Source organism: Impatiens glandulifera, chromosome 9 (assembly GCF_907164915.1).
Source record: "Impatiens glandulifera chromosome 9, dImpGla2.1, whole genome shotgun sequence".
Taxonomy (NCBI): domain Eukaryota; kingdom Viridiplantae; phylum Streptophyta; class Magnoliopsida; order Ericales; family Balsaminaceae; genus Impatiens; species Impatiens glandulifera.
Genome location: NC_061870.1, coordinates 19,406,220 through 19,416,298, shown reverse-complemented (window position 1 = coordinate 19,416,298; position 10,079 = coordinate 19,406,220). Strand labels below are relative to the sequence as shown.

The window sequence follows — 10,079 nt, the reverse complement described above, 5'->3', positions numbered from 1 at the left end:
ATATATATAAATTGTGAATGTGGGCTCATTTATAATAAAAAAAAAATTGTTTATATCTTGAATTAATATTAATATAGATAATTATTTTAGATTTTATATGATAAAAAATATATATATATATATTTAATATTTAATATATATATATAATAATGAAAAATAAAATTTAATTAATAAAGAAGGTATGAGAGATGAGAGAGAAAATAGATGATGTGAATTATTTATTGATGACTTATGCCTTGTTCGGGTTTTCGGTTATTTAAATAATTCAGCCAACTCAAACATTTTTCACTCCCCTCTCATCAATCAATCACTTAATTCATTACCTAAAATATTAAAATATTTTTTATTTTAAATTACTATTTATTATTTTATTATTATATATCAATACCTTTTAAGTAATTTTATCAAAAATATTTTCATTTCCTCAAAATTATCACCAATCATTACTCATTTTTTGGCCTCAAGTTATTACAATAACCTCAATCCAAGAAGGTGTTAGATTAATGTAATGCTATTTGATTTTAAGTATTTATATATATATATAGATTGTTTATACCTATACTTCTAGAGCTTGTTTGTTCATAATTTTTTTATATTATTATTTATAAAAAATAATTGATAAAAAATATTTAGTTTCGGTTTTTAATTAATTTAATTATTAAAATATTTTTTATTTAAAATTTAAATTTAATAAAAATATTTTTGTTAATTAATTAGGTGATTTTATTGTTAATGTGATAAAAGAAAAAATATTTTTTAAAAATATAGAATCTAATAAATTTATTCATTTCATACAAATTAAAAACCACGTCAAAGCAGCTCTAATTATGCTAAATTTATATCTTATTTTTTCATTTAGAATATTTTATATTTTAAATTATATAATGAAAATTTTATTATTATTAAAGTTACAAACATTTAAAAGAGAAAAAGTGTAAGATTAAAAAAAATAAAAAAGGTTATCCGTTGTCAGCAGAAAGAGATTGGAGAGAGAAATAGTTAGCTCGCTGAAAAGCCAAAAGCCTAGAGAGAGAAAATTTGCAGACGCGTTTGATTCATCTTAATTTTGCTTATATAAATATATTTGCTAAATCTATTTTAAAAGCTTGTTTGATCTTGGTTTTTGGGTATTTATTTTAGAAATTTTTTTAAATAATTTTTTTGATAAATAAATTATAAGTTAATTGATTTTTTAATTAGTTTAATTATTAAAATATTATTTTGTGTTTAAAACTTAATAAAAGTAAATTAAAAATATTTTATTATTTTAATTAATAAAACTTGTAATTTGATAATTAAAATGAGAGTTATGTAATGAAAAAAAAAATTATAAAAAAAAATTAATACAAGTGTAAGAAAAAGGAGAGTTCAACCCTCATCAATCATCCTTTCTTTTATATATAATTTATTAATTAAAATATTTTTTATTTAAAAAATTATATATTTATTTTATTATTATATATATTAACATTTTTTACCTTAAAAAAAAAAGCCCTGCTTCTAAAATTAACATCACTCAATAATATTCTAAATCATTTAAATTTATTAAAGAATTTATCTAATGAAATATTGAAATAACCTCAAACAAAACAACATTATTTCATTTCATATTTATCAATTAAATTACTCAATTTGTTGGACTTGCTCTCAGTATTATTAATTCAAATGAGTTAGTTATTGGAGTTACTTCCATATAATTTTAATTTTTACAAATTTATATTATTTAATATCTAGATTTAATATTTTTTAAATATTATTTTTATTATTTACAAATTAATATTGTACATGTAACTCCTTATTTGATTTAATAAAAAATAATTATTTATCAAAAACAAATCATCAATTTAAATAACCTACTTCTTTTTTATCATACAAATCTTTTCAAAAAAAAATCCCAAATAAACAAAATCAAACAAGCCCTAAGAGATTATTCGAAATCGGCGACTTATTAGCTGCCAATAAAAAAAAGTACACACCTTTTAATTCAGCTAGAAGTCAATTTTTTTTAATTTTAATTTTGGTTTTAGTCAATTTTGGTTGAACTGCCCTTAGCCTCTTATAGCTTGATGGGCAATTCTGTAAATTCAGTTTTAACCCAATGTGAATGGCCGCAACACATATAAGAATCCTATATGATAGATAGGAAATATATATATTTTGAAGTGATTCACATTTTAGATTATTCATATGGCGTCTGCGCAATCGAACAACTGTTATATACTGTAGTAAATCCATTGTTTTTCTCTCAAGATCTTCTTCGTCTTCCTCCTCACAGGTTCTCTCTCTTTCTCCGTCTTCTTTTTGCTTATTTCATCTACTTTTACAATCTACATCGTCTTTTCTTATCTTTTGATGTTTCCTGTGTGAAGAATCATTCAAAGGGTATACAAATTTTCCTTCTTTTGTAGTCTGTTTTCATATCTGATTGATGATATTAGGTTTAATTCGATCTGATTATGTAATTTTGACTGATGGGTACCCGATCTGATTTGCTGCTGCATTTAGTTTTCGAATTGGGTTTTGTTTCTTTTGTTTTGTTTCTTGATTTCTCGATGTAAATCATCTGAATTATATGATTTTACTTCGATTCATTTTGTGGGTGTTTGTTTGACTATCTTAATTAGGTCAGAAATTGATAAACAAGGTAGGTTCTTTTGGTCTTCTATCTTTTGATCTCTTGGTGTTTGTTTGGCTTTAGAAATAGATGGGGAAGGGCGAAAAGGTTGGGAGGAAAAGGAATGTCAAGAGAGGAATTGACTGTAAATATACTGGATCGGATGATTCGGATGAAGACTATACTGTAGGAGAAGATGAGGAATGCAATGAGTCAGATGAATGCTCTTCGTTTGCTGGAGAGGAATCTGATGAGAGTTTATTTGAATTTGAAGGTGAGATTGAGGATGAGAAGAAGAGAAAGGTTAATAGGTCAAAAGGTCGATGTTTTTCTGTTAGAAATGTTCCAAAGAAAAGAAGGAGTTCCTATAGAGAAGAAGATGATGGAGACTTCAATGATGATGATGATTTTAAAGATGAGGAATTTACACCGGATGAGAATGATTTAGATGATGAAGAAGAAGATGATGATGAAGAGATAGCCAAAACGTCTTCAAGGAAAAAGGGTTCTGTTAAAAAACTTAAGGGTAAGAAGAAGGGGAAAAGTAATATTTCGAAGAAGAGAAGAGTGACCAATAACAATGGAAAGAATCTTCCTAGGAAGAAGAAAAGGAGTAGGACTACAGAGGATTCTGATTTGGATATTATGAGTTCTAAATCATCAGACTATGAGTACACAGTATCCGAAGAAGAGCGCGAACAATTAATGGAAGCAAGTGATTTTTGCAGGAATTTAAGTCATAACCTAAGGAATTCATCATCAAATTCAAATGTCCACCATAAAAGAGGACAGCCACCTAAGAAAAAACAGAAGACAAAGGTGGATGACGTCTTGAAAAAGGAAGAAGGGAAGCAAGCTTGTGGTATCTGCTTTTCTGAAGAAGGGAATAAGAGGAAGATAAGGGGGACATTGAATTGTTGTAGTCACTACTTTTGTTTCACATGCATTTTTGAGTGGTCTAAGGTTGAATCCCGCTGTCCTATGTGCAAACAAAGGTTCAATAACATCAGTAAGCCGTCGTCCAAATCAAATGCAGTTGTAATACAAGTTCCAGAACGTGACCAGGTAACATATGTTGATGGAAAAAAGTTCATTTTAAGTCCTTAACTTATATTAAAAGATCGTTTTGCTTTCTCAACATGTAATAGCTTTTGCTTGGAACTACTTATATTAGAAGTTTATTTCTCAGCTTAATTGTGATTTTCTTTTTAAATTGTCCACAGATTTATCAACCGTCTGAAGAAGAAATTCTAAGTTATCTCGACCCATATGAAAACATGATTTGTATTGAATGTCACCAAGCTGGTGACGATGCTCTAATGCTTCTGTGCGATCTATGCGATTCACCTTCGCATACATTTTGCGTTGGCTTGGGCCGAGAAGTACCAGAAGGTAATTGGTACTGTGAAGGTTGTAGACCAACTGTTGTTGGTCCCGGCTCCTCGATACCACAAACACAGAATCATTCAAATGAAATTGATCTTAATGAAGCTTATGTTCCTGAAACTCCACTTAGTCGGGTAAATAGTTATGTTTCTTCACAAGTAAACAGAACAAGGCCTTTTACAGTGTCTGAAAGGCGCAGGCTCCAACATCGGATCAACATCCTTGTTAATAACAGGGTAACTGCTTTTGTTAATAGAAACAGATTTGAAGATTCAATTCCTCAAAATGATCGTTCTAGGGAAGTAGCATTCCAACCAACTGGTGGAAGGTCAGTTGCTTTAGGGTTTCAAGTGCGCAATTGGGATTTATTTTCTTTGTCGAGTCAAACGGGCCAAACCTCTACTTCAGCTGATATTAGCGGAGGACCAACTGCAGGATCTGATGCAGGCATATCCATGTTTGGACAAAGAGAGGTGAGAATTTTTAAATTTCCAGTTTATAATTTCATGTTTGTGTGATTATCGATATTCGTTTACTAAATTTCACGAAGAAATGGGAACATAGATCTGCTTTGATTCGGCTTAAACTGAACTCACATTTACTCTTTTGGGTATTAAGCTTTAGCGATTAAGTGTTTCAAACATTCTGAACCGAATAAGCTGAATCAAACTAACCCATATTTCCGTTGTTCTTGGTTATAGGACGTGATTGGTCCGAGGGGATCTCAAAGAGATCCACGCACACTATTTTAGCTGTATTTATGCGGCAACCTTGAGCACTGGGAAATTGTGGTTTGTCGTTGTCCTGATCGAGAAAAATGTTATGGAAATCATGAACAAGAAGATGGCATCATTTTATTATAGGGGTTTAGTGATTGATGGGTGAAATTGTTCACAATCTTTTGCTAATTGACCTTTTTCTTTGATATAGACATTATTTTCATTGTTTGTTTTTTTCTCTCCAAGTCAAAAATTGATATACCCTTTTATTTTTCTTCAATTTGTAGGATTTAGGAATTAAAATATTGTTGGAATTGTTGATATGAATTATGGATACAATTGGCAACTAATTTCCTTTGGTTTCTTCATTTTTTTTGTTTATTGTTTCAATTCCTTTGGATCATAATATGCTTCATTGTGAATAATTATACCCATCTTAGTTTTAGGTATTTAACCACCATTTGCTTTAAATTCAGAGCTTGATTTGGGTATGAAGATGGTTGGAAAATATCTAAAATGGTTTTTAAAACTTTTTTTTGTCAAGTATATTATCGGAAGTTAAGTAAACATTATTTTTTTTTTCTAAATAGGTAGACTTATGTACTATTAGTTGTTTTAGTTTAGGTCAACTTGGGGGTTTCTTAACTAGATCTCAAGTAAGTCCACCTAAATAATCTAGGTTTGTATCTCTCATTTAATCTGTTAGGGATTCAATAGAGAGGAAAGTGAACTTGTCATTCTGTCAAAACCGAAGAAAAATCGCAATCACCGATCAAATCGGAATAACAAAACTAAACAGAACAATAAGATCAAAATTTTGAGGCGAATCTGGATCTAGGTCTAAAAAAAGGACTAATAGAAGTGTTATGATCAAAGTTTCCAAAAAGTGGTTCAAATATTGAATCTTAACATCCCTCCCTACTCTAAAATTGTATCAATGATATCAACTCTTTCATGAACCACAACTTGAACCTTCAATCAATGCTTTAATTATGTCATTTTCAAAGTCTTACAAAGCTTTAATTTGCATCTTTGCAAGGTTAATTAGACTTAAAAATAGGAACATAAATAAAAAAAATAACCTATTTGTAAATACTTTTGTTTCTATTCCAGGATAAAAATGAGAAACCCTTAAACTAATGTTTGAATCCGAATCTTACTAAACTGTGTCTCTAACAAGATAATAGATACACATCCAAATGAAGCTGAAGAAAGAAAGAAATAATATATAATTGTAAATGAGTTGAAGAAGAAGGAGAAGATGAAAGAGTAAATGCCACAAAGGGAAGCATTACACTTATTGTTATTTTGAAAAACTCATCATCACACATCAACAAACAAGTGCCTCTAGAGGAGCAGCAGCCCCAATCTCCTTTATTATCGTTCTTATTATCATTATTATAACATATCATCGTCTTCATCATCACCAAAGATAGTTGACATTAACATCCCCTGCACAAACTCAGATCTCCTTGATTTCTCTTCTTGATCTTTTATTGATAATGGAGGAACATTAACATGACTACACTGTACTACACCACCACCACCACCACCACCACCCCTGTTCAATAATAATCAAACACCGCTTTAAGAAATTCTCTATCTATGCAATTCATTCAATCAAGAAAGGAACTTGTAATATCATATTATACCTCTCTTCTGAAACATTCTCATTTGTAATCTTCTTACTAATTGACAATGGCGATGGTTGTGTACTAGCACCAAAGTTATCAACCATAGGCATAATAAACGATGACAACAATGGATCTGGTCCTGCATTTACAGGACAGGATGATGCGGAGGAGGATGAAGACGAACCTCCAAGAAGAAGAGACTGGAGATTTCCATCTCGAAGTTCTCTCCTCAACAATGATAGTGTTGATACTGATCCACCACCACCACCACCTTTACGTGTTGCTCTCCTCTTCCTTTGCATGTAATCTCTTTTTCGTCAAGGATAATACATACATTCTTTCATAACACAGACTCATTAAGAAAAAAAAAAAATACAATTTGATCATGCAATTGTGAATTTAGCAAAAAGGATATCTTGAATATATTCCCATGCTGCAATGTAATATGTGCAACCATGTCAATTCCCACCCTCATTGAACAAACTGGACATATCTGTCAAGAACACAAACAACTTGTCTAGCTAGATAGATTCAATTGAATTAAAGATCAAACTAACTGATGAAGCTTAAAGATACCCCATTTTTGGACTCCACTGGATGTTCATCGTCTATGTGACAGCATAAACCAACAATATCCAAGTACTCTGAACAGAATGGACACGCAAACTCCTCTCTTAAATCATCTTCTTCAATTTCATCAAATCCCATGAACAAATCTTTACATAAAATAAAAACAAACAATCAAACAAACAGATGATCAAAATGCAGACAGACAGACATAAATAAAGGATCATAAACATATAAATATATTTATAAAAATGGGAGCTGACCGGATCGTGAATGAAGAGCCGCTTGATAACGCTTGGAGGCAGAAGAAAGACGAGCAGCCCATGAATCAGCATCCATAACTAGATTGTGGGTTGGTGAAAAAGAGATGTAATTTGAGGAAAACGAATTAGGGTTTTCAAGGAATTAGCTGAAGCCTCCGATCCTTCAAAAGATGAGGAATCTGTGAAATCGTTGTTGATGATAATAGGGAGATAGAAGGCGCGGAGAGAAAGGGAGAGATTCAGCTTGATCCCTGAGGGAGATGAAGAGAAAGAGAGAGAGCTTCGTAGGTCTACGAGAAAATCACCGAATGGGGGAAGAGAGGAAACCTGCCTTTTGATGAAAGCCTTTTATTTATATTTATCCATTCTAACCCCATACTCTGTCTAAAAGCCGATTTACAATTTATTACTTCTTTATTAATCCTCATTTGCCTAATTTAGAATAATAATAAAAACATTATAATAATATATCTAACATATTATTATTTTTATTTTTATTTTTATTTTAAAAATGTAGTAACTTAGATCTCTTACAATTACTTTTACCTTGAGTTATGGGATAAATTTGTTTCATAATTAAATAATTTATTATAAAAAATAATATTTATATATAATAATAATATTATTACAAGGTTTAATATTCTTAAAAATATTAGGATAATATTTATATATATATATACTACTTTATATTTATAAGATTTTAATTTAAGATGTAAAATTTTTTGAATGAGATTGAAAATTAGCGGGAACAAAGTTAAATATCTCTAACCTCCTCAAGAGATTCTGTGTTCGAGTCCGTTAGACGACAAGTTCTGCGCCTAGTTAAATGGTTAAGTGTGTTTACGAGTTATGTGTTTAACAATTTGTGACCAGTTTTTTATCCCAAACTATTTGAAAAGTTCTGGGTTCGAATTCGTCAGACAACAATTTTTGCGTTTAGTTAAATGATTAAGTATGTTGCGAGTTATATGCTAACATATTGTGGTCACATTTTTTTTCAATATATATATATATGCTCAATTGTTATTTAAAGTTTGAATTTGGATCGTTTTTATCAAATATCCAAACTTTGAATTGTGTCTGTAAGTGGTCTAAATATTATCATTTTAGTCATTTTAGTTTTTTTCCTAATCGAACAAACGTTTGTCTTCATACTATTTTCCTTTACTTATTAATTTATTGAATTTGTAAAATATAGTAATTATCTGTCTCTATCGATTTTTTAAAAACTATTTACACCTCAAATAATTTATAAGGTTTTCAAATTGCAATTGACAATTTAAAAAATGTACATCTCGAAAATATTTAATTTAAAATACAAATTTGTTTAAATTAGTAGGCTATATACAAAATTATGTTGTTTTGAAATTAATTATGTGAAAAATAAATATTAAATCTATTACTTTTCAATTCTCTCAAATCTTAGATAATATATTTTTTTAGACACTCAAATCACATTTAACAAATTAGATGCGTATACTTAATTTAAAAAAATAAGTTCAAAACGTCAGTAAATATTATTTTATTTTTAAATGTACAAATTAATTAGAAAAACAAAATGATGTGTTAGAATAAGAAGACAAACAATTTGTTATTTGAGAAATATCTCAAATGTTTAAAATTGTGATAATTTAAGTAATATATATTACTATATTTAAAGTTTAATAAAACATAGACTACTCAAATTCAAGTCTTAATTAAAATTAGACATATATAATTAATATAATATTGTTTTCAATTTGTTTGGTACCGATTAATATATTTTACATATTTATCTGTGTTTATTCGATCATTTCATTCCATCCAATTTTCATTTCACCTCTCTTATTTTCTTTTCTCATTTTTCTTCTTTCAATTTCTAGATGATTTTATTAAAATAAAATTAGTCTCCAGCGAACGATAAATTTAAATGTCCAATTGTGACTTTTAAATATGACTGGGTATCTTTCTAAAACTGTGTTACACTGTCCGAATGTGAAATTGTCTCGTACTTTTGTTTGGTGGTGGAATTATTTAAATATTTTATAAATGACTATCATCTTTTTCATTATCTTTTTATTAAAATTAATTAATTTCTCAACTAAAATATTAATATCTTTAAAAAAAAATTACTCAAAAATATAATATTTTATAATACAAAACAAATGTTATTTAAGTAACCAAACATAATTATGATATTTTTACAATTTTATACATTTCTATTTATCTAGGAACGGGAAAGAGCTTGTTTTGACACATGCACCTATAAGCGAGTGGACATGGTTCAGCCTCAGCCGGAATGGAACAAGGAACTAATCTAACGGTTACTAGCTTACATGGGGAGCATGATCCACATGCGTGGGAACAATCCGGTAGCCTCGATCCCGCTATCTTTTCTACAACAACCGTCCGATCATCGTCATCATCATTTTCGTCGTCTTGTACTCTCAAACCACCTATTTTTTCTACAACAACCGTCCGATCATCAAGATCACCTAATCTTCTCTTCAATAATCTTCTTGGTGCATCATCTGCCAAAAAAAAACCTTAGTTCAATTATGCGATTTAACAAATAAAATTAAAATTAATTTACAATTTAGTTGGTAACCATAAAGCGGTTGACATATTGCGGTTAAAAGGAAGAACATATTTAATATGAGAATTGCCCGCGAAATCATCGTAAACATTTTTATGAGATCGAGATAGAACATGAGAGAATTGGAATTGGAAGAGGAAGAGTTATTATATATGGAAGGGGAGAATTGAATTAGATCACATAGAGTAACATATTGTTCTTGGAGATTAATTAATTATCATGATCATAAAATCAAATCACATGAAAAATGGATGGATGACAATTGCATGTCTCACATGATTTTCCCCTCCATTTCCACCTCATCTAGTTTCTTTAACTTCT

At 29.4% G+C, this 10,079-nt stretch overlaps 3 protein-coding genes across 5 annotated transcripts; 1 reads left to right on the top strand and 2 right to left on the bottom strand.

Moving 5' to 3' along the window:
- Positions 1-2,143: 2,143 nt before the first annotated feature.
- LOC124914911 lies at positions 2,144-5,087 on the top strand. The gene is made up of 4 exons (XM_047455539.1): positions 2,144-2,275; positions 2,699-3,679; positions 3,838-4,473; positions 4,702-5,087. The coding sequence occupies exons 2-4, from the start codon at positions 2,705-2,707 to the stop codon at positions 4,750-4,752; spliced, it is 1,662 nt and encodes a 553-aa protein (XP_047311495.1). The 5' UTR covers positions 2,144-2,275; positions 2,699-2,704; the 3' UTR covers positions 4,753-5,087.
- An 832-nt stretch (positions 5,088-5,919) lies between these two features.
- On the bottom strand, positions 5,920-7,490 carry LOC124914508 (protein DEHYDRATION-INDUCED 19 homolog 3-like). 3 transcript variants are annotated; one of them, XM_047455075.1, is made up of 5 exons: positions 7,184-7,490; positions 6,930-7,069; positions 6,769-6,846; positions 6,371-6,655; positions 5,920-6,276 (listed from the first exon to the last, which is right to left on the bottom strand). In XM_047455075.1, exons 1-5 carry the CDS (start codon positions 7,257-7,259, stop codon positions 6,118-6,120), a joined length of 738 nt encoding a protein of 245 aa, XP_047311031.1. In that variant the 5' UTR covers positions 7,260-7,490; the 3' UTR covers positions 5,920-6,117. The 3 variants fall into 3 exon arrangements, with proteins under 3 accessions (XP_047311031.1, XP_047311032.1, XP_047311030.1); XM_047455076.1 differs by having other exon boundaries at positions 5,920-6,273; XM_047455074.1 differs by having other exon boundaries at positions 5,920-6,280; positions 6,372-6,655.
- Positions 7,491-9,291: 1,801 nt separating this feature from the next.
- Positions 9,292-9,861, bottom strand: LOC124913671 (EPIDERMAL PATTERNING FACTOR-like protein 6). The gene is made up of 2 exons (XM_047454082.1): positions 9,771-9,861; positions 9,292-9,693 (listed from the first exon to the last, which is right to left on the bottom strand). Exons 1-2 carry the CDS (start codon positions 9,847-9,849, stop codon positions 9,386-9,388), a joined length of 387 nt encoding a protein of 128 aa, XP_047310038.1. The 5' UTR covers positions 9,850-9,861; the 3' UTR covers positions 9,292-9,385.
- Positions 9,862-10,079: the final 218 nt, after the last annotated feature.

Excerpts from the sequence above, each read along its gene's own strand:
- LOC124914508 (XM_047455074.1), bottom strand. The coding sequence starts at position 7,259 with ATGGATGCTGATTCATGGGCTGCTCGTCTTTCTTCTGCCTCCAAGCGT. Across the intron at positions 6,656-6,768 it reads AGCATGGGAATATATTCAAG|ATGCAAAGGAAGAGGAGAGC; the intron begins ATATCCTTTTTG and ends AAAAGAGATTAC. Across the intron at positions 6,281-6,371 it reads GAGAATGTTTCAGAAGAGAG|GGGTGGTGGTGGTGGTGGTG; the intron begins GTATAATATGAT and ends ATTATTGAACAG.
- LOC124914911 (XM_047455539.1), top strand. The coding sequence starts at position 2,705 with ATGGGGAAGGGCGAAAAGGTTGGGAGGAAAAGGAATGTCAAGAGAGGA. Across the intron at positions 3,680-3,837 it reads AAGTTCCAGAACGTGACCAG|ATTTATCAACCGTCTGAAGA; the intron begins GTAACATATGTT and ends AATTGTCCACAG. Across the intron at positions 4,474-4,701 it reads CCATGTTTGGACAAAGAGAG|GACGTGATTGGTCCGAGGGG; the intron begins GTGAGAATTTTT and ends TCTTGGTTATAG.
- LOC124913671 (XM_047454082.1), bottom strand. The coding sequence starts at position 9,849 with ATGTTTACGATGATTTCGCGGGCAATTCTCATATTAAATATGTTCTTC. Across the intron at positions 9,694-9,770 it reads AATATGTCAACCGCTTTATG|ATGATGCACCAAGAAGATTA; the intron begins GTTACCAACTAA and ends TTTTTTTGGCAG.